General features: G+C 42.1%; 1 protein-coding gene across 1 annotated transcript in view; it reads left to right on the top strand.

Moving 5' to 3' along the window:
- Positions 1 to 23,642, top strand: part of WDR27 (WD repeat domain 27) — a 63,331-nt gene that overhangs the window by 35,539 nt on the left and 4,150 nt on the right. Inside the window, exons 21-22 of the mRNA XM_064158459.1 lie at positions 3,253 to 3,355; positions 5,231 to 5,329. Coding sequence (XP_064014529.1) covers positions 3,253 to 3,355; positions 5,231 to 5,329 — 202 coding nt within the window. The remainder of the gene's footprint in view (positions 1 to 3,252; positions 3,356 to 5,230; positions 5,330 to 23,642) is intronic.

Below are 23,642 nucleotides of genomic sequence, written 5' to 3'. Positions count from 1 at the left end.
AGATATTTTAACTTTCTGATGCAGTCAGCCAACCTCACACAGCCAGTTCATCTTGCCAATAAATGAGGGAATCTTGGACATCACTAGTGACTTTTGGATTCATTTGAAGACTCCTGCTTCATTTGCTTTGAAATATGTAAAATTGTAAAGCTTCATCTGAAGATTTTGAATGTTTTTATGCTTCTGCTGCATTCTCATCTTTTATAACTGTAGCTATGCCAAACTCCAGACAATCTACAAAGAAGACTTATGAATAAAGAACCAAGGAGAATAGATCTCATTTTTTGAAGAAGAATCAATTCTGGCTTCTCTTCCAGGTTAGAATAATGAACTATGAGGCCTTATAAAAAGATGCATTTTGGTAAGATAATGACTTTTGACCAATTTCCAAGACAATGTTAAGAACATTTTAAATCTGTCTTTTCTAAAAGAGAGGCTATTTGGAGAATTAGTAAAAAAAAATCTTCTGGGTCCCAGGTGAAAGCAGTGAACACATGACAGTTTTTAATTCTTTCTTGCCTCTCTGCATCATTTAGCTTCCTTGTTTTCTCCCATATTTAGATTAGATGTTTCTGTGCATCCAGAAGAAAGGAAGCTTCATTTGTTATGTTAGGAGGAAATTATCAGTTCAAAGTTTTACCCTTTTCACTTTGTTAAATGAACTTAGAATATTGACAGAGCAGTTGCAGCACTAGCTCACATTCACTGGCAAAGTTAAAGGAATTTTCTCCTCTTCAAAGTTAAAGGAATGCCCTCTACAGCTACCTAAAAGGAGGTTGTAGTGAGGCTGGAGCTGGTCTGTTCTCCCAAACTACTAATGATAGGACAAGAGGAAATGGCCTCAAGTTGCTTTAGGGGAGGTTTATGTTGGATGTTGGGAGGAAGTTCTTTACTGAGCAAGTGGTCAGGCACTGGGACAGGCTGCCCAGGGAGGTGGTGGAGTCACCACCCCTGGAGATGTTTAAAAAAAGAGTGGATGTTGCACTTGAGGGTATGGTCTGGTGATTAAAGGTGCTGGGATGAAGGTTGGACTGGATGATCCTGGTGGTCCTTTCCAACTGTAGTGATTCCTAGTGATTAGATGTTGTGCTGAGGCAGTTGGTTTAGTTGAGGACTTAGAATCATGGAATTATAAAATCAGTCAGGGTTATAAGGGACCACAAGGATCATCTAGTTCCAATCCCCCTGCCATGCCCAGGGACACCCTACCCTAGAGCAGGCTGGCCACAGCCCCATCCAGCCTGGCCTTAAACACTTCCAGGGATGGGGCTTCAACTGCCTCCCTGGGCAGCCCAGTCCAGGCTCTCACCACTCTCATGCTGAACAACTTCCTCCTCACCTCCAGTCTGAACCTACCCATCTCCAGCTTTGCTCCATTCCCCTTAGTCCTGTCACTCTCTGATATCCTGCTCCAGCATCTCCACATCCTTCTTGTAATGGGGGCAGCAGCAGCAGCACACTGTGCTACCTGCTCATCTCTTTTTAGCAATACAGCCCAAGAGTAATGGGCCTTTGGACATAGATTAGCCAATCAGAATGGCACTTTTCCAAGCTTGACCATATTAGGTGAATCCAGGGCTTTTCTTTTCCTTTCCTGTGGTTGCTTCCCCCAGCACAGAAGGAGGAACATGACTGGATAAGACAGAGTCCTTAGACTCAATGGCTCCAGGTCCTTTGTCCTCTTTCCTGCAGTTCCTTCTCCCCACAGGAGAAAGGGAGAGAGCAGAAAAACATGCCTGGGCAAGCCAGGGCATGGCTAAGCCCCTTTTTGGCCTATCAGGCCTACCACAACACTTCCTCAGATTTCAGATGCTCTGTGAAGTTTTTACTCACTAATTTGGACGTTCCTTGCTCATCAGTAAAATTTGGCTAATTTCTTGGTATAGTAAAGCTTCATTCTTTCTTATGACACTCATTGTATAGCCTAATTTGGTCTGAGATTTTTCAAGTGTGTCTTAAGTTACAGACTGCACTGTGAGGCATCTGAGTGCACCACTAGGATTTCATTGCCTTGACCATCCTTGGATCCCAACCAGTGCACTTTCTGTTCCTTGCATCAGGCACTCAATTTGAGCTCAGGCACAGACATTTAGTCTTTGTCTGAGCTATGTTGTTGGTGTATGTGCTTCAAGTCCTGTGTTTGGCCTTGTTTTCTGCATGGACTTTGACTTACCTTGTGGGTAACTTGCCACATAGTCTCAAGTTGTGCCAGGGGAGGTCTAGGCTGGATGTTAGGAAGTTCTTGCCAGAGATTGTGATTGGCATTGGAATGGGCTGCCCAGGGAGGTGGTGGAGTCGCCATCCCTGGAGGTGTTCAAGCAAAGCCTGGCTGAGGCACTTAGTGCCATGGTCTAGTTGATTGGCCAGGGCTGGGTGGTAGGTTGGCTTGGATGATCTTGGAGGTCTCTTCCAACCTGGTTGATTCTGATTGTTTTGTGTTATAAAAATTCAGGTAAGTGTATCCTGTCCGTGAAGGTTCAGAGCCTCTGTAAAGTGCTGTATCTTCAAAAGTGTCTTCTCTTTATGCTTTACCAAGTACAGCCATTGAATCAGTCACAAAGTAATGCTTTTGTTTAAGTCTGCTTGGTGAATGGAACCAACTTGGCACTGAGTGCATTCCTACACATAGATGCATAAAACATCAAGGTAAGTAAAATGTAGAGATTTCTGCACAAGGATTCAGCCACTCAAATTAAGACAACATCTGATTTCACTGGCCAGGAACAAGTGTACATCAGAGATGTTGGCATGAGATGCTACTCTCTCAAATTTGTTTCTGAAGCTAGCATGCATGAAAAAAAAATTGCATGGTAGCTGTATTGTGGTGAGGTATATTGATATGTCAATAGGGCAGATTGGTAGCATCCATAATAAAGGCAAAAGAATAGAGGTTGTGATATATTGTGGGTATAAAAATAAACCAAGAAATGAGGTGTATGTATATAAGTGGTAGTTCTGAACGGGTTGAACTTTGTATTTCAGTGCCTTTTAATTTGAAAGTGATTCTAAATATTATTTTTCCTAATTTCTGTAGTGACTGCAAAGATGTTACATATTTTTACACCATGAGTTTCTTTCAGATAGAAACGAATCTTCAGCTCATAAAAAACATTATTATTTTTAATTGGGGCAAGCGTGCTCAGCTATCAAAAACTTACTTAAATTTGTAGGCTAAGAACACCAGAATTAATCAGCAAGGTTTAATTAAAATGGCAATAATTTGTGTTAATTAGATATGAAATTCCTCCCAAGGTGTGTACGTCGCTTTGAAGGGCACAGTAACCGCTGCTATCCATGCGGAATCGCAGTGTCTCCTTGTGGACGGTTTATAGCCAGTGGATCAGATGACAAGCATGTAAGTAATAGTTTAGCTTATTTTCCTTCTAGACTGTAGGACCTGCTTGGGTTGGTGTGATAAAATGTGATGGATTAGAACTAGATGATTCTTAGTAGTGGGAGAGACTGGTGGAAAGCGTGGAGGAGCAGTGACCCGACCGCTGTGAACTGACTGCTGTGAAACAAGGGTAACTACCTGTGGAAAAAAAGGCAAAGGCTGCTTGGTGCACAGACTAATAACAATAGAACAAACCAGTAGATAACAGGAACTAAGAGTAAGAAAGAAATGCTGACTATGTAGCAAAACATTTGCGAGACAAGCTGATTATGTAGCAAGGCTTTTTGCAAGACAGCTTACACAGCATGAACAATGGGGGTCACTGAAGAGCAATACAGAGGATGACTCCTGCCTTTGTCTTCAAAGGACCACCAGAGAGGGAGGAAGAGATCCTCAGAGCAAAAAGGGCATGCGCCATGAGACCCCACCCAAGTTCTGCACATGCCAAGGAACAATTTGCATAAGACTGCCTTTTCTTGGGATAGCTAATGCATATAGAATCAACCAGGTTGGAAGAGATCTCTAAGATCATCCAGTCCAACAAGCATAATATAAACCATAAACTAAGGAACTAACTCATGCTTGTTGGTGGAGAAGCCTCTCCACAGCACCCAGAGCTGTTTGCTTGCTTTTTATTGCCTGAATAAAATTTTTGATTCATTTTGAACCCATTATTTATTACACATATTAGTGGGTTTATGCATATTTTTAGTCTTCAGCTTAATTTGCAAAACTGATGTCTGTTATACTTTCATATACTTCATTTATATCTGGCAGTTACACATGATTCTTCATCTGTATGTTTTTATTATGCCTGAAAAATCCTTTAGCAGCCAAATCTTAGTTTTTGAAGTAATTGGTAAAAGCCTGTTCCTAAATATTTTCATAGTGCTTGACTCTCAATTGTGTCATCAAAAATGATGTCATGGGTTGAGTTGAATCTGCTTCTGATTTTCAATACCATGGTGCTGTAATGTCAGCTTCAAAATGAAAGTGCTGTCTGGAGCAAAGTACCATGAAGGCTTGAAGTTCAGATTATAACATAAGAGGCTTCCTGTTCCAGTTGCTGCTTCCATTTTCTGGGTTTGTGATGTTTGGCTTTCCCACTGGTGACAGGCCTGGAACAAAGCCCTTTGAGGAGAGGCTGAGGGTGTGCAGCCTGCAGAAGAGGAGGCTCAGGGATGACCTGGTTGCTGTCTACAACTCCCTGAAGGGAGGCTGTAGCCAGGTAGGGATTGGTTTCTTTTACCAGGCAACCAGCAACAGAAGAAGGGGACACAGTCTCAAGTTGTGCTGGGGAAGGGCTAGGCTGGATGTTAGGAGGAAGTTCTTGCCAGAAAGAGTGATTGGCATTGGAATGGGCTGCCCAGGTGGAGTCACTGTCCCTGGAGGTGTTGAAGCAAAGCCTGGCTGAGGCACTTAGTGCCATGGTCTAGTTGATTGGACAGGGCTGGGTGCTAGGTTGGAGTGGATGATCATGGAGGTCTCTTCCAACCTGTTTGATTCTATGATCTGTAAAATATAAATTTTGAAAGGGTATTTTTTTCTTGCTTACTTGAAATATACCTGATGCTTAGGTATTTAAGGGAAGAGGATTTCATTGCTGTTTTAAAATAACTTTTTTTTTTTTTTTTTTTTTTTTTTTTTTTTTTTTTTGTTTGGGCTATCTTAAGGATTTGCTAAATGATTCTGACTGTTCTAAGATGCTGATGGCTTTTATATCTGTTTAGCTATTATGAAATTTTTCTAACTACTTCATAGGCTGAATCTAAGTCTTTCTGCACATGGTGCCTTTAAATTTGGTGCCTCTAAAGTGAAAATGTAATTTATTTTTAGGCTTACATATATGAAATGCGTTCAAGCACTTTTCTACACAAACTGGGAGGACACAGAGATTCTGTCATCAATGTGACTTTTAATCCCTCATCTCCACAAGTAAGTCACTGATTTTTTGCCTCTGTTGTTAAGCTAACAGTAAAGATTTTATGTATTTTGCTTTTTGCTACTCTTTTATCTGTCAATATGCTGTGCAGATGTAAATCAGTTCATCTGCTTCTAGCTAGAAAGTGGTTATTGTGTCAGTTATAAGCCCATGCAAGATGCTGCATACTACAGAGCAGAGAAATGCTGTGTCATGGAGGCAGGGAATTAATGTGGCCCAGTCAGGAAATATAAAAACTAGAATTATTTTATTTCCTAGAACCCTGCCCCCAAACTACATACAAAATTAGTTTAGTTCATTAGCAGATTCAGTTTGATCAGGAATATCTTACAAAGGATATTACAGATAAAATTGGCTATTTAGGAAGTCAGGAAATGGAGGCAGCTAAGCTATAAACATAGCTTTACCCCACTATCAATCAGGCTGAGCAGAAGAAAAGCCTGGCTGAGGCACTTAGTGCCATGATCTAGTTGAGTGGATAGGGGTGGGTGATGGATGATCTTGGAGGTCTCTTCCAACCTGGTTGATTCTATGATTCTACAAATCAAGACTTTGAAGTAACTAAGTTTAGGCAAATCTTGTTGATCAGAAGGCAGAATCCATAAATGATGTAAAGTAAACCAGACTGGTCTACCTGTAAAAGTGTACCTTGAGGCAAAAAGCTTATAATGTTACACTTTATGAAACATCACACAATCAGTTTAGTGTTATGGCTAAGAGCCAAATCTGAAGTTTGAGGACCAGAAACACTTTTCTTGTAGAGCTCTTTCCTGAGAAGTAAGCACTGTGGATTTGATGAACGTCAAATGGTCATAGGGGGAGATTTTCTAGCTAATGTTATCAGCAACACTTTACTAATAAGCAAGGAATGGGCAGAAATTGCTCCTTTGAAGGATTACAGCTGAAGTGGGCTACCCAGGGAGGTGGTGGAGTCACGGTCCTTGGAGGTGTTCAAGCAAAGCCTGCCTGAGGCACTTAGTGCCATGGTCTAGTTGATTGGCCAGGGCTGTGTGCTAGGTCGGACTGGATGATCTTGGAGGTATCTTCCAACCTGGTTGATTCTGTGGTTCTATTCTATGATTCTAAATGCAAACTCTGTTAATCAAGCAGTTCTGGCATTTCTAACAAGTTCACATAATGCTGTGTGACAATCAATAGTGGAGTAGTAGAAAAAACTGTTCATACTGAACAAATTATTGTGAGATCAGATGATAATTTAGAAGATGGCAGATAAAAAAAAAAAGAAAAAAAAAGAGAAAAAAAGGGGGGAAAAAAAAGAAAAAAAGGGGGAAAAGAAAGAAAAATCCTGTTTGATTATAGGGTACTTCAGCCATGTATGTGCCAGCAAACAACAGCTGTACACCACATGATTTTAAATAAACATGCTTGCAGTAGCAAGTATTTCATAGCACATTTGTTTAACATTTTTGCTGTACTTGTTCAAAATGAAGGCATTTTATTGAATGGCAGTACCAGATTGAAGGAAATGGTAGCAAAGGATTGGTTACTCAGCTGTCCAAATTGAGTTCTGCTTACCAAGTATCTAGACCCCCTTCCCTGGGGGTCTTCAAGAAAAGACTGGATGAGGCACTTAGTGCCATGGTCTAGTTGATTGGTTAGGGCTGGGTGCTAGGTTGGACTGGATGATCTTGGAGGTCTCTTCCAACCTGGTTGATTCTATGATTCTATGACAAGGAGGGCAAGTGTCGACATGGGTTAAAAAGAGAAAGGAGTGCCTGAAAGCAGGAAGGAAAGTCCATGACTGTGATCATAGGGATAATTTGAAGAACAGCTTCATGGAAACATCAGATAGAAAATGAGTGAAGAGAGAATGGTGGAGATTAACTAAGAACTGGAGGGAACTAACTTCTATGGAGGGAAGTGATGACATTGGAGAGATTAAAGAGAGTGCCTAGAGGGAGAGAATGAATGTGCTGCAGAGAGAAGTAAGATAGCTGCATGGTTAAGTATGGTAGTTGCTACACTTTTAGTTAAGCTTTTTTTGTCTGAAGAATACAGCAAAGCTGAAGTGTCCATGGCATGATTTTCAGAGTTGCTGACAACCAGATGTTGCTCTTGACTTAATGGTTCTGAAAATCTTTTCAAAAGACACGAGGAGAAGATGCCAGATAAAATAAACCTCTCTGCTCCCTTTGCACAGTACACAACTGTCTTTCAGGAGGCAATAATATCATATTGAAAGGGATAAGCGAGTCAGTGTCTATTTTTCATGCTCCATGAAGAGGTATGTAGATAAATATTTTGTGAAGCTTACTTTGTACTTCGAATACAGTCTTCTCCTCTGTCCTGAGAAGCTGAACTGAGGAAGCTTTGCCAAACAGGAAAAAGTAAGGGGCTAATCATTAGGTGTTTGTTCAGCTGTGTTGTGGAAATGGAATTGGAATTTAATTATCTTACATAGCCCTCTAGGAAGCTATACTGAAGGTATCTGCTTTCTCATTCTTGCCATCTCAAAATGTTGTCATCATGCATTTTTCCTGCTTAACTGTGCTAGTTTGAGTTGAGCTGGGATATTTTGGTGAGAGGAATTAGATTATAGGCTGTGAAAAGGAGACAATGGGGATGTCTACTGCACTCATAGGCTTGCTGAGATGTATAAAACCAAGAATACAAACATATATTACATAGTTTGCTCTCTGGCTTTGGGCTGCACCTTTCTCTCTAACCTGCCATCTGTCTCATCCTGCTTTCTAACCTCCCTGGCCCATCCTCCAAAGTCACCTCGAATGTAAGGCGAAGTCTGGGGTAAGGTAGAGGGGTGGGGAGAAGGTAGAAGGGTGGCTGAGAGCTCCCCCTGGGCACTCTGCTTTCTGGAAGGGCTGTTGTGTTTCTGTATTACTTTTTAACATGTATATTTCTGTATATATTGTAAATACCTGCTTGTATATTCTGCCAAGCTGTAAATAGAGCTTCACTTTATTTAACTGCCAGCTGCTGAGCCTAGTCTGGGTAATTTTCTTAAGTGTAGGGGGGCAGGTAACACCCAAACCATCACCTCAACAAATAATAATCATAGAATGTAATTGGCATTTGCTGACATTAGAAATTTCTGGAGGAGGCTTCATTTATAAAGTTCCCAGGCCATTGTGAAGTACAAGTACAAAGCTTCTTTCCTCATTTTGATTAATCAAAATGCAGGCATTTACATTCCAAGAAGATTGTCTCTTCCTACATGTTCTTTAAGAAATGTAGGGCAAATCTATAAATCTATAGAGGATATAGCAGAAAGCAGAATTCAATCATTAAAAATACTATTAGAATAAATGGAAAGAAAATAGAGTATGGAGTGAACTCTGTTCTAAATGAGATTTTGGAAAAGGTAAAAATAAGTCTTAGCTAACACATTATACAAGAGAAAATATCTACTGTCTCTCTCTCCACAGCAGACTGAGTTAGTGATGTTTTTTGTCTCCCATTACAAATCGACTGATGCAGCTGTAACATATAGTCACATCTTAGCACTGAAATGCTAATGGGTATGGACCTGCTTACTCTGAGCTTGGTGGGCATCAGGAAGCAGAGGGCAACTTCATTATTTCAGAGAGAAAGCAACTAGAATGATAGAATTGGTCAGGTTGGAAGAGACCTCCAAGATCATCCAGTTCAACCTATCACCCAGCCCCATCCGGTCACTAAGTGCCTCAGCCAGGCTTTGCTTCAACACCTCCAGGGATGGTGACTCCACCACCTCCCTGGGCAGCCCATTCCAATGCCAGTCACTCTCTTTGGCAACAACTTCCTCCTAACATCCAGCTTAGACCTCCCCTGGCACAGCTTGAGACTATGTCCCCTTGTTCTGTTGCTGGTTGCCTGGCAGAAGAGACCAACCCCACCTGGCTACAGCCTCCCTTCAGGGAGTTGTAGACAGCAATGAGGTCATCCCTGAGCCTCCTCTTCTGCAGGCTGCACACCCCCAGCTCAGCTCCCTCAGCCTCTCCTCACAGGTCTTGTGATATGTGTGTTATTGTAACAGATTTTCATAGAAGGCTATTTTCCCAGGAAAATGATGGGTAAGAACATAGTGGGTGCTGTTGAAAGGCATTTAAAGAGCAATGCCATCATTGTGCATGCTCTGTGAACAAGTTCACAGCAGGATGGTCTCATTTAACTGATCTGATATTCTTCTACGATAAGGCTGTTTGCTTAGTGGCTGAAGAAGGGGAAGGTGATGGATGTAGTTTGTTTGCCTTTTATCTTCTTTAAAAAAAAATAGTAAAGCTTCTGATACTATCCCTCACCGTGTCCTTCTGAACAAGGTTTTCAAGTGTGAAATGAGTGAGTTCATGGTGCAAATGAATCCAGAATGGCTGGGCAATCTTCAAGAGGAAAATCTTAAAAGGCACACGAGCAAACCATACCAATGTGCTGAAAGATGAGCTGGCAAGGAGGAAGACAGGCTTGGCTGAACAGCTTTGGCTGCAACTCAGGGAAAATAAAAGAGTTTATGACCTTTGGAAGAAGAGAAAGGCAAATCAGGAGGATGTTGTGAGGTTATCACAGAACCACACTGGATGGTAGAGGCTAGAAGAGACCTCTGGAGAAGATCTAGTACAACCTCCCTGCTGAAGCAGATTTGCCTAGATCACATTACTCACAATTGTGTCCAGACATGAAAATCTCCAGAGAAATAGACTCCACAATCTCTCTGGGCAGCCTGTTTCAGTGCTCTATCACCCTCAGAGCAGAGTAATTTTTCCTTAAATGGAGCTTCCCATATTCTAGTTTGTGCCCATTGCTCCTTGTCCTACTACTGGGCATCACTCGACAGTTTGGCCCCAGACTCTTGACACTCACACTTTAGATACTTGCAAGCATTGGCCAGATATTCTTTCAGTATTCTCCAGGCTGCACACCCCCAACTCCCTCAGCCTCTCCTCACAGGGCTGTGTTCCAGGCCCCTCACCAGCTTTGTTGCCCTCCTCTGGACACATTCCAGTATCTCAACATCTCTCTTGAATTGAGAAGCGCAGAACTGGACACAGCACTCAAGGTGTGACCTGACCAATGCTGTCCTGCTGGCCACACTGTTCCTGATCCAGGCCAGGATGCCACTGGCTCTCTTGGCCACCTGGGTACACTGCTGGCTCATCTTCAACTACTGTCTACTAGTGCTCCCAGGTCCCTTTCTGCCTGGCTGCTCTCCAGCCACTCTGTCCCCAGCCTGTAGTGCTGCTTGGGGTTTTTGTGGCCAAAGTGTAGAACCCTGCTCTTAGCCTTAAATCTCATCCCATTGGCCTCTGCCCAGCCATCCAGCCTGTCAAGGTCCCTCTGCAAGGCTTCTCCTACCTGGTTGTTTATATGGTTTTATGATTGTGTTACAATCTGCTCATCAGAAAGGGACCTGGGGCTGTTGATCAACAGAACAAGGGGACACAGTCTCAAGTTGTGCCAGTGGAAGTATAGACTGGATATTAGGAGGGAGTTCTTGCCAGAGAGAGTGATTGGCATTGGAATGGGCTGCCCAGGGAGGTGGTGGAGTCACTGTCCCTGGAGGTGTTCAAGCAAAGCCTGGCTGAGACACTTAGTGCCATGGTCTAGTTGATTGGCCAGGGCTGGGTGCTAGGTTGGACTGGATGATCTTGGAGGTCTCTTCCAACCTGGTTGATTCTATGATAATTAAAAAATTGTCTATAATATGGACACTTTATTACTGGTGAGGAACTCTGGTACAGATGCTGATCATGTGTAGGCATCTTGAGTCTGTTAGTTTTACTAGCTCTGTCTCAGCAGTAGACCTGCAAAGGCAGGAGTTCATCTTCACTGGTTCAATGTAGTTTACACTAGGCTGTAATGTGTGCCAGTGCAAAATGAGATTGTTTTTTGTAGTTAAAATTCCAAGCTTGAAAGCTGTTGATGACTGTGCAATGGTTTGGGTGTTACCTGCTCCCCCCCAACTTAAGAAAATCACCCAGACTAGACTCAGCTGATCTGGAAATTGAATGAAGCTTTCCATTTACAGCTTAGCACAGTATACAAACAGATATTTACAATATCTACAGCTATGGACAGAAATAGACAAGTTAAAAAGTAATACAGAAACACAACAGCCCCCCAGAAACCAGAGTCCCCAGGAGGGACTCTCAAACACCTTCTCCCAACCCCTTTGCCTTACACTTCAAGGAGTTTGGAGAGTTGGCCAGGGGGGTTAGGAAGCAGAAGGATTAGTCAGGCAGAAAGTTAGAGAGAGAGAAGTTCATGCAGTCTCAAAAGGCAGAGAGTGACTCCGTTATCTATATTTATGTTCTTATGCATCTCAGCAAACCTAAGAGTGAAGTAGACATCACCAGTGTCTCCTTTTCACAGCCTGTAATCTAATTCTTCTCACCAAAAATATCCCAGCTAGGCTCAAACTAGCACAGGCTGTAGTATAGGAGCCTTTGCAGAACTGAATGATCAGATTTCAATTGCCCAGTTTAAATCTGCACAGAACACTGAAGGTAAGAAGCCTGTGGTGGCAAAAAGCAACATCTGATTCCAGTTACCAGCTTTTAGCTGACTCTCATAGAGTCATTTTTTTAAATATAGCTGTGTAATACCAAATATAATAAATAATAATACAAAGGCAAACGGAAATCGTCAAGCTATTGTTCTGAGAAAAGGCATCAAGTAAGCTTACAGTTCATAGAAATTTATGGGGCATACTACACAGGTTACTCTTTCAAGTGTAGTACATAAAGAACCAGCAGATGGATCTTGAGAACTTCCAAGAAATTCTACTGTAAGCTGAATATCCCAGTATGTCTGGCAGCATTTTATTGCATCTGGAGCACATAACATTTTCTTCTGATTCCAACTAGAAGTTGCATTCCTTCAATGTTGTTTTCAGGGATGGTTTAATATGAAGCCTGATTCAAAGTTAAAAGCTATCTTTTTTTTGTTTGTTTGTTTTACTTAAAAACCAGGCCAAAAGTCTACAAGAACACTTTACTGATAGCAGTAGATGCCTATAAATGATTGTAATTTGTAACTTACTTACTGTCAAGTGGCAATAACTGAAAAAAACCACAGATTTTCAGGAAAAACTATGGGTTTATGGAGCTGTTTTAGTTAAATGTCTGTTAGGACTTCTCTTAAGGTAAAAAAAAATACCTACTGAGAGACCCAGGCTGTGGATTGTTACAAAATAATTCATAGGGATTTCCAAGTTTAATTCTCTGCTTTGCAGAGTACTTAAATTTTAGTGTGGAGTATGAACATGGACTACTGTTTTATTTTTCTTGTAATCTATACATGGCCAGGCCACACCTTGAGTGCTGTGTCTAGTTCTGGGCTTCTCAATTCAAGAGAGAGGCTGAAATACTGGAATGTGTCCACAGGAGGGCGACAAAGCTGGGGAGGGGCCTGGAGCACAGCCCTGTGAGGAGAGGCTGAGGGAGCTGGGGGTGTGCAGCCTGCAGAAGAGGAGGCTCAGGGCTGACCTCATTGCTGTCTACAACTACCTGAAGGGAGGTTGTAGCCAGGTGGGGGTTGGTCTCTTCTGCCAGGCAGCCAGCAACAGAACAAGGGGACTCAGTCTCAAGTTGTGCTGGGGAAGGGCTAGGCTGGATGTTAGGAGGAAGTTGTTGGCAGAGAGAGTGATTGGCATTGGAATGGGCTGCCCAGGGAGGTGGTGGAGTCACTGTCCCTGGAGGTGTTGAAGAAAATAGTGGATGGTACTTAGTGCCATGGTCTAGTTGATTGATGAGGGCTGGAAGATAGGTCTGACTGCATGATCTTGGAGGTGTCTTCCAAAGTGGTTTGTTTTATGATTCCACCTATCACCTGAAATGTTGGCAACTGCTCTGAAACAAAACTTTTGATCTTGTTGCACCAATAATGCATATGCACAGTTACACTTCACTCAAAAAGTACCAGGTTATATATGGCTTATAGGTCCTTTCTCTTTCCAAGTTTGAGTTTAGTCTATATTTGAAGGCTGGAACAAATTTTGTGTATGAATGACTCAACTTCAAAATGTTTTCTTTGCACTGCAAAATATGATATGCTCCACTGGGAAGCTGCTAGTCTGGCAGGTTTTGCTGGTTTTCCCACTGACTTAGCAAGTGTTATGCAAGCAGTGCTATCCCATGACTTGAACAGCTCCTGATGCTTTAGATGCAGAAGCACAGAGCTTTAAAACGTTTTGTAAGTAGTAAGAAAATGAGAATGCACTTCATTAAAATTAAGTGCACTATTTCAAAATGTCTGTGATACAAAAAACAGAACAAGTGGACACTGTCTCAAGTTGTGCCAGGGGAGCATGTTGGTTTGGGTGTTACCTGCCCCCCACACTTAAGAAAATCACCCGGGCTAGACTCAACCATTGGGAATTGAATGAAGCTTTGTATTTACAGTTTAGCACAATGTACAAGCAGATATTTACAATATATACAGCTATAGACAGAAATAGACAAGTTAAAAAGTGATGCAGAAACACAACAAGAAACCAGAATCCCCAGGAGAGGCTCCTAACCATCTTCTCCCCACCCCTCCACCTTACCCCAGACTTTGCCTTATGATGAAGGTGAGTTTGCAGGGTCAGGCAGGGGGGTTAGGAAGCAGATGGATTAGTCACACGGACAGCAGGTTAGGTTAGAGAGAAGTGCAGCCCCAAAGATGTAGAGTGAACAACTGCATTATCTGTGTTTATGTTCTTGTTCTTACACATCTCAGCAAGCCTATGAGTGAAGTAGGCATCACCATTTTTTCCTTTTCACAGCCTATAACCTAATTCTTCCCACCAAAACATTCAAGCTAGGCTCAAACTAGCACAGTGAGGTATAGGCTGGATGTTAGGAGGAAGTTCTTCACAGAGAGAGTGATTGGCATTGGAATGGGCTGCCCAGGGAGGTGGTGGAGTCACCATCCCTGGAGGTGTTCAAGAAAAGAGCAGATGAGGCACTTAGTGCCATGGTCTAGTTGATTGTTTAGGGCTGAGTGCTAAGTTGGACTGGATGATCTTGGAAGTCTCTTCCAACCTGGTTGATTCTATGATCATTAATGGACAATATTCAGGCCATATCCACTGTGGAACCTCTTGTTTCATTTTCCTTTCCACTATGTTTTTAAGTTACAAATTTCTGGGCTTTAAAAACTGAAATAATTTAAAATGAAAGGTGAATACTGCTACAGTTAAAACTAAGAGAACAACAAATTGGCAGCTTTATACAGTAGATGGTAGCTACAATGTTCTGTAGGAAATGTAGTTTTGGAGTGTGGATAGAGTAGGTCATACAGCAATATTGATGACAGATGCTGACAACAGTAGCAAGTTATTAACACCAGTATTGGAGTCTGGAAATCTAAGATTGTAGCCCATAATAATGTATCAGTTCTTAGTACTTTTCCAGTGTTTCATACATAAGAGTGAAAGGCATCTGCTAGAGACTTTGGCTCATGGATTAAATAGCAGGATATAAAAACACTCAAGTGATTGAGGATTCTAATAGTTTACATATCCTTTCTGAAGATGGGATTGGAACCTACTCTTAAGTCAGTTGTTTATTAATTTGTTAGCTCTTTTATTCAATATTTAAGCTTTAATTCCTTTAGCTCAATGCCCCGAGTCACATTCCTCAAGCAAACTCAAAATGGGTGGTCGTAGTACATTGGCAGTCCATGGGAGTCTGCAAATAACATGTAACACTTAAATAGCATGTATCATGGGTGGTCCAAGGGAGGGACAATTTCAGGAAGGCACTGTGGCTAGAATAGAATGTTCACCTATATAAATGTATTTACCATTTGGTTCTGCTGAGCGTGGTTGACCATGCGACAGTCACTCCTCTGAGAAGCAGAGACATTACATGGACAGGCATTGAGTGTGGCCTCAGCAAGTTTGGTGATGACACCAAGCTGTGTGGTGCAGCAGACAGGCTGGAGAGAAGGGATGTCATCCATTGGGACCTAGACAGGCTTGAGAGGTGGGCACAAGCCAAGCTCAGGACGTTGAAAAAGACCAAGTACAGTGTCTTGCATCTGGGTTGGGGCAATCCCAAGCACAAATACAGGTTGGGCAGTGAGTGGCTGGAAAGCAGCCCTGAGGAGAGGGACCTGGGGGGGTGCTGGTGGATGAGAGGCTCAACATGAGCCAGCAGTATGCACTTGCAGCCTGGAGAGCCAACCAGAGCCTGGGCTGCATCAGGAGAAGTGTGGTCAGCAGGTCGAGAGAGGTGATTCTCCCCTTCTACTCCACTCCTGGAGTACTGCATCCAGTTCTGGAGCCCCATTACAAGAAGGATGTGGATGTGCTGGAGCGTGTCCCTAAAAGGGCCACAGAGAAGGGACTGATCAGAGGGCTGGAGCACCTCTGCTATGAGGACAGACTGAAAGAGTTGGTGGTGTTTGGTCTGCAGAAGAGGAGGCTCCCAGGTGGCCTTCTTGTGGCCTTCCAGTATCTGAAGGGGGCCTACAAAAAAGATGGGGAGGGACTTTTTAGGCTCTCAGGGAGTGACAGGACTAGGGGGAATGGAGCAAAGCTGGAGGTGGGGAGATTCAGACTGGATGTGAGGAAGAAGTTGTTCAGCATGAGAGTGGTGAGAGCCTTGAGTGAGTTGCCCAGGGAGGTGGTTGAAGCCCCATCCCTGAGGGTGTTTAAGGCCAGGCTGGATGGGGCTCTGATCAGCCTGATCTAGAGTGGGGTGTCCCTGGGTATGGCAGGGGGGTTGGAATTAGATGATTCTTGTGGTGCCTTCCAACCCTGACTGATTCTGTGATTCTAAGATTCTTCATGCAGAGTAACTCCCTATGAAATGATCTCATAGGTCACAGTCTCATTTTAAGATATGGTTTGGTTGACTTCTCATTTTTCAGTGAATAAATTCAGAGTTTACAACTCTAAATTTCAAACTACAAAGCCAGGTGTAGTTATTGGATTGTGGTAAGGTAGTGAAAGACCAAAACATCTCATTACACATCTTGTAGTACCGTTAAAAATAGGTAAACTCTTCAATTAATACAGTTTCACTTCGTAATACTGTGTACAGTTGTACACTTGTGCTGCTCTCTTGCCAAACCACAGACCTTGAAGTTGAAGGAAACTTGTGTGCCAAGTAGCTGTGAGGAAATGATGAACTGAATTGTGTTTGCTTAGTATGGAAATGAATCACTTTGATGACCTTGTTATTAGAGCAGAGCTTCTTTCTGTTGACCATTTCTTATGAATGACACCACCTCCAACAGTACAGCTCCTCGTGCTAGTTTGAAGCTAGCTGGAACATTCTGGTAAGAAGAATTACGTTATAGGCTGTGAAAAGGAAACAGTGGTGATGTCTACTTCACTCATAGGCTTGCTGAGGTGGATAAGAACAAGAATACAAACTTAGATAAGGGAATCTCTCCCAGGCTCTGGCTCTGGCTGCAGGCCCTTCTCTCCCTATCTTGCTAATTCGTCTGCTTCCCAACCCCCCTGGCTGACCCTTCAAACTCACCTTGAACATAAAGCAAGGTCTAGGGTAAGGTAGAGGGGAGGGAGAAGGTGGAAGGATGGTTGGGAGCCCCTCCTGGGGACTCTGGTTTCTGGGAGGGCTGTTGTGTCTCTGTATCACTTTTTAACTTGTCTATTTCTGTCTATAGCTGTTGGTATTGTAAATACCTGCTTGTATATTATGCTAAGCTGTAAATATAAAGCTTCATTCTTCAATTTCCAGATCAACTGAGTCTAGTCTGGGTGATTTTCTTAAGTGTGGAGGAGCAGGTAACACCCAAACCATCACATGCCTCCTGTTTAAAGTATGAACGGTGATAGTGGTTTGAATGTCTTCCATTTATTCCCCATGTGTCAGTGCATTTATCCATTCCTAGTGGTCAGAGATGGAAAACTGTAAAATTTAGCCATGACAAATCAGTAGACCTTTTTTTTTTCCTGGTAGTCTGGGTAATATATGGGTTTTTTTCTGCCTTAAATGTAGTCTTATGTCTGTCTTTTTAGAAAATGCAGATCCTGCAATAGCAAACTGAAGTACATTCAGTGAAAGTAAATGAAGAAAAAAACCAACCAAAAAGATGTTGCTATAAGCAGCTATTAAGGTCAAATCCTACCAGAGTTTTGTGAATGTTTTCATTTTAACATGTCAGTTGTTTATTTCTGACATTTTTGCTCTCTGGACAAATTATTAACACATGTTTTACTTCTCAACTCTCAAGAAAAAAAATGTTTCTGTATTTGTAAAGTGAGCAAAAAAGACATTATTTACACTTTTTGTGTGCTTGTTTCTGTCTACTTTGAAAAATGTGAATTCTTCAGCAGCAGGAAATAAATGCTAAAATCATATAGCAAGGATGTAGTGTTTCCATGAAGCATGAGAGTGATTTGCCATTGGAATGGGCTGCCTAGGGAGGTGATGGAGTTGCCATTCCTGGAAGTGTTGAAGAAGGGAATGGATGAGGCACTTAGTACCATTTTCTAGTTGGTTGTCTAGGTCTGGGTGCTAGGTTGGACTGGATGATCTGGGAGGTCTCTTTCCACCTGATTGATTCTATGATTCTAAAGAAAATGAGTTCCTTTATGGATATGATTCTTACTAGTGTTAGCTTATGTCATTAATAAATGTTTGGATAATTACATATTGAAATAGCTACACTTTATAATCTCCTACATGAAATACTAGATTCCCAAAAGGCCATTTACACCATTATACTCTACACTTATATGTGGAGCATATTCATAGAATCATATAATCAACCAGGTTGGAAGAGACCTCCAAGATCATCCAGTCCAACCTAGCACCCAGCCCTATCCAGTCAACTAGACCATGGCACCGAGTGCTTATTTGTATTCAAAATGTATATTTGAGTGTTGAGACATTAATCTTGACTTTGTAGTGAAAACTAAAGGAAAAAAAGGAAAATGTTCCTATGTTCCATTTTCCTTTTTTTTTTTTTTTTTTTTTTTTTTTTTTTTTTTTTAAGGAAACAGATATATCAGGTAAATATATAATAGTCTTTATCCCTGTTTCTGCTCTGTCTGTGGCCAGAAGATGACACCTTAGTCAGGTAAAACTGCAGAGAGAAATGTGTATAGATCACAGATTTGTTCTTTGGAATATATTTGACAGTCACTTGACTTAAAATCATTCTTCAAAAGAAGTGTTAGCAACTTACCACATTAAACACTATATAAAATAACTGTCTGCAATTAAAATTCACCAAACATAACAGAAAAGAAATAGAACAGGATCTGGAAGGAATGAAGGAAACAAGGACACAGCTGTGTGTTCACACCATTTTAGTGCAAAGCCTTAAAGTGCAGAAAAGTGTAGAACTGATATTCATTTTCATAAGGTGAGAAGTTCTTACAACACAAAAGAGGAATGAAAAAATGCTCAATAAAGAATGGTAAATAGAAGGTGAGTAAAAAGAGATTTGCCTTGTGTTTGCAGGACAGTGACATTAGAAATGATGCACATTTCACCAAGTGTAGGAATAACTAAACACAAAATGAATTTTGCTTTGATAGACATCTGGAAGGTTGGGTTTGTAGAACAGTGGATTCTCACAATATTGTTCACATGTAAAATCCAAAGGATTATGCATGACTGTACATAAAGACAGACTAGTAGCTGTATTGGTATCAAACCTGCTTTTCCAAGTAGATAAAATCTGCCAGATTTGAAAAAATATATAATTTTAAATCCCAGAGCTCTGGGGAGGAAATTGTTTTAGTAAGTATTCTAATTTGAAAAGAAATACCTTATTATTAATTTGCACCAGAGCCATTTTCTAATATATGGCAAAATTCAAAGCAAAACTAGAAAATAGCTTAATTAACTAGACAGGGAAATCCAATCCCTTAGAATACAAAATACACTCACAAGTTTGAAAACTCTTGAGTTGGACAAATTTTGCTTAAAATATTTGTAACAGGATCAGCCTGCTGTTTTTTTTGGCAGTGGAGTCTGATTTTCAGGCCATGAGTTTGGGCTTTGATTGGCCTAAACCAGGACATATTATACAACTTGTATGGTAAAAAACCTTGCTATTTGGAGACAGGGTCTCTTTCCAAATACAGATCTTTGTTTAAATGTTAATCATTGTAGTTGTACTTGATTTCACATTGGTTCTTTGATGGTTTGGATGTTACCTGCCACCCTCCCACTTAAGAAAATCACCCAGACTAGACTCAGCTGCTGTCTCAAGTTGTGCCAGGGTAGGTATAGGCTGGATATTAGGAAGAAGTTCTTCACAGAGAGAGTGATTTCCCATTGGAATGGGCTGCCCAGGGAGGTGGTGGAGGCACCATCCCTGGGGGTCTTCAAGAAAAGACTGGATGAGGCACTCAGTGCCATGGTCTGGTTGATTGGCTAGGGCTGGGTGCTAGGTTGGACTGGATGATCTTGGAGGTCTCTTCCAAAGTGGCTGATACTATGATTCTATGATTCTATGAATGAAGCTCTGTTTACAGCTTGGCACAATATACAAGCAGATATTTACAATATATACAGAAAGATACAAATTAAAAAGGTAGTACAGAAACACAACAGCCCTCCCAGAAACCAGAGTCCCCAGGAGGGGCTCCCAACCACCCTTCCACCTTCCTCCCACCTCTCTACTTTACCCCAAACTTTGCCTTATGTTCAGAGGTGAGTTTGAAGGGTCGGCCAGGGGAGTTAGGAAGCAGATGGATTAGTCACACAGATGGCACATTAGGCTACAGAGAAGTTCATGCAGCCCCAGAGACAGAGAGCAAACAACTGCGTTATCTGTATATCTCAGGAAGCTCAGGATAACCACAATAACAACTTGGTGCTTTGGTGTGTTACATGTGAACCGTTCAGGGAAGTATAAAGGAAACAAAAAGTATGGAGCTCTGCTTATTTTGTTTCACCAATATTATTATTCTTAAAACGTTCACTAAGTTCCTAGGGCAGCTTTATGCACGTCTTCTGAGAAGGTCCTGGAGAGAATTACCAGCAGCAAGATGTTGGCTCAAGCCAAAGGGACTCCCAAGACAATTTTCCCAATAAATGATGGTGATGAAGACTGAGCTATATTTTTATTACAAATTATGCCACTGCTAAAGTGAATATATCCTTACAGTAGCTCTGAGGTTCTCTAATCAATTAGGCTTAGAGAGATACCACTTGAGGTCACTCAGGGCATGAATATGCAGGGATAATAACCACAAAAGAAAAGGCTGTTTCCTTGAAAATTAGGGGTGGGCTTCTTAGGGAAATGTGCTTATTCCTTCCCATTGATTTGAAGTCCCTTTCAAATGGAGAGGTTGGATTTGTAACCACAAAAGTGAGACACTCTCTACAGCTTTTACCTCATGTTCAGAGAACAGGACAGGGAACAGTGGAGTGCAACAATTAAAGATATCCCTAAAGTGCTCTGCTCCATGTGTGTGCACAGTGAATGCATGTCTGTGTAGACTACTCCACTTTAGAGTTTCTGTAGGAGTGCGTGAAGGGTCCAGCCTCGCTTTATTCGCAGCAGTCTCAGTGGAGTACTGGCTAGCCATTTTGTGTCCTGGGGCAGTTTAAGTGGTTTATTTCAGCACTGCAGATCAGTGAATTAACTCTTGTCTGCCTTATTAACTTGCTGGAAGGTAATATAAAACTAACATGACTACTCACACAAATAAGAGTGTACAGTGCTGTACTAATCCATACGGATGTATCACCTTAATTCTTTGTTGTCACAAGGATAAGGGCACCATGGTCCCTTTCACAGTACAGATATGCTCTAAATGTCATGCTTGGAAGTTCTTTGGTTTTATTTCTATTATAATATAAATAACAGACTCCTTATAAGCTTAGCTATATTTTAAATTTAGTGTGTACATTCCAATTGCTCACAGGATGTTAGGAGTTGGAAGGGACCCAGGGAGATCAAGTCCAACCCCCCTGCCAGAGCAGGACAATACTATAACACAGATCACAGAGGAACACATCCAGACAGGCCTTGAAAGTCTCCAGAGAAGGAGACCTCACAACCTCTCTGGGAAGCCTGTTCCAGTGCTCTGGGACCCTTACAGTAAAGAAATTGCCCTTTGTGTTGAGGCGCAACCTCGTTTGCTGCAACTTACACCCATTGATCCTTGTCCTATCCCACGGAGCAAGTGAGCAGAGTCTGTCCCCCCCACTCCTGGCCAGCCCTCATATATTTATAAGCATTTATCAAATCCCCTCTCAGTCTTCTCTTCTCCAGACAAAAAACCCCCAGGTCCCTCAGCCTTTCCTCTAAAGCCATGCCCTCCAGTCCCCTAATCATCCTTGTAGCCCTCTGCTGGACTCTTTCCAGCAGATCCCTGTCTCTCTTATACTGGGGAGCCCAAAACTGATCATAGTATTCAAGATGAGGTCTCAGCAGGGCAGAGTAGAGAGGGAGGAGAACTTCCCTTGATCTGCTGGACCCACTCTTCCTAATACAGCCCATGATCCCATTGGTCTTCTTGGCCACAAGGGCACATTGCTGTCCCATGGTTAACTTGTTATCCAGCAGCACTCCCAGGTCCCTCTCCACAGGGCTGCTTTCCAGCAGATCACCTCCCAGCCTGTACTGGTGCAGTTTATTATTCCTCCCCAGATGCAGGACTCTGCACTTGTCCTTGTTGAACTTCATTTGGTTCCTCTGTGCCCAGCTCTCCAGTCTGTCCAGGTCTCTCAGCTGCACAGCCCTCAGCTGTATCAGCCAAGCCTCCCAGCTTGGTGTCGTCAACAAACATCACACACAGTTACTTATTGCTAACCTTTTATGTGTATTTGAGGTGCAGTAGACAGAATGAACTTGGTACTTGACCTGCTACATTTAAGATTGTTATTTGGCTGTACAAATTGTGCGCTTAAAGACCTTTTAAGAAGCTATTCATCTAATTTCTCTTCTGTTTTTCTTCTGTGAGCTGAGAAATTCCAGGAAACTAACTCTGGTTAGTCTTCTGTTGGTGTTTCGAATATTTTATGAATGTATATTGTTTTAGTAATGTTTTTGCTCCAAATTGCAATGTGGCATTACAGTTTTTTTTTCCTGCAGAGTATTTGCAATTGTGAAAAGTTGACAGAAATTGGCAAGTAGTCAGTACACTAAAAAATGGAATATTATTGTGTGTTCCTTGTATCACTTGCTACATAGAGAGTAATCTACTATTGTGCATATTTAGAAGCTTTCATAATTTAGAAAGTAAATATGCATTACATAAAGTATTTCAATTCAAGAGAGAGAGGTTGAGGTATTGGAAGGTGTCCAGAGAAGGGTGATAAAGCTGCTGAGTGGTCTGGAACACAGCCCTGTAAGGAGAGGCTGAGGGAGCTGGGGGTGTGCAGCCTGCAGAAGAGGAGGCTCAGGGATGACCTCATTGCTGTCTACAACTCCCTGAAGGGAGGCTGTAGCCAGGTGGGGGTTGGTCTCTTCTGCCAGGCAACCAGCAACAGGACAAGAGGACACAGTCTCAAGTTGTGCCAGGGGAGGTCTAGACTGGATGTTCGGAGGAAGTTGTTGGCAGAGAGTGATTGGCATTGGAATGGGCTGCCCAGGGAGGTGGTGGAGTTGCTGTCCCTGGAGGTGTTCAACACAAGACTGGCTGAGGCACTTAGTGCCATGGTCTAGTTGATTGGTTAGGGCTGGGTGCTAGGTTGGACTGGATGATGTTGTAGGTCTCTTCCTACCTGGTTGATTCTATGATTTGGTTTGATTTTCTCTCATAAAATAACAGATTGGATCTATGAGTCTTTATCTTAGTGGTACTTCTGTAACTGTTTGTATTTGAAGTTTCTGGACTTTGGCCGTGAAAGATGGCTGAGATTATTCTTTATGATTTTTGGTCTAATGTCTGTCTAGTGAAAGCTATTTGTTCCTGATAGTTTGGCAAGTCACTCAGTTCGTGTGCTGAGTGCTGGGATCTCCAGCACTGAATGCACTGAAGTCACATCTGAGGAATGTGTTAACCGAGTAGCAATTTTCTGTTCTGAGGATTCTATTTCTGATCATGTTTGTTTCTTATCATGCCTCTCTTGCCTACATGCATAATCTTTTGTCAAAAGGCATGCCTTCAGATACATTGTGGTGGTTTGGGTGTTACCCAGCAGCCCACACTTAAGAAAATCACCCAGACTAGACTCAGCAGCTGGAAATTAGAATGAAGCTTTTTATTTACAGCTTAGCACAATATACAAGCAGGTATTTACAATATCTACAGGTATGGACAGAGATAGACAAGGTAAAAAGGTAATACAGAAGCACAACAGCCCTCCCAGAAACCTGAGTCCCCAGGAGGGGCTCCCAACCACCCTTCCACCTCCTCTTCACCCCTCTACCTTATCTCAGACTTTGCCTTACATTCAAGGTGAGTTTGGAGAGTCAGCCAGGGGG

The sequence above is a fragment of the Pogoniulus pusillus genome, chromosome 18 (assembly GCF_015220805.1).
Source record: "Pogoniulus pusillus isolate bPogPus1 chromosome 18, bPogPus1.pri, whole genome shotgun sequence".
In the NCBI taxonomy this organism is placed as follows: domain Eukaryota; kingdom Metazoa; phylum Chordata; class Aves; order Piciformes; family Lybiidae; genus Pogoniulus; species Pogoniulus pusillus.
The sequence above is the reverse complement of the archived record's forward strand: the minus strand, read 5'-3'. Positions and strand labels throughout refer to the sequence as shown.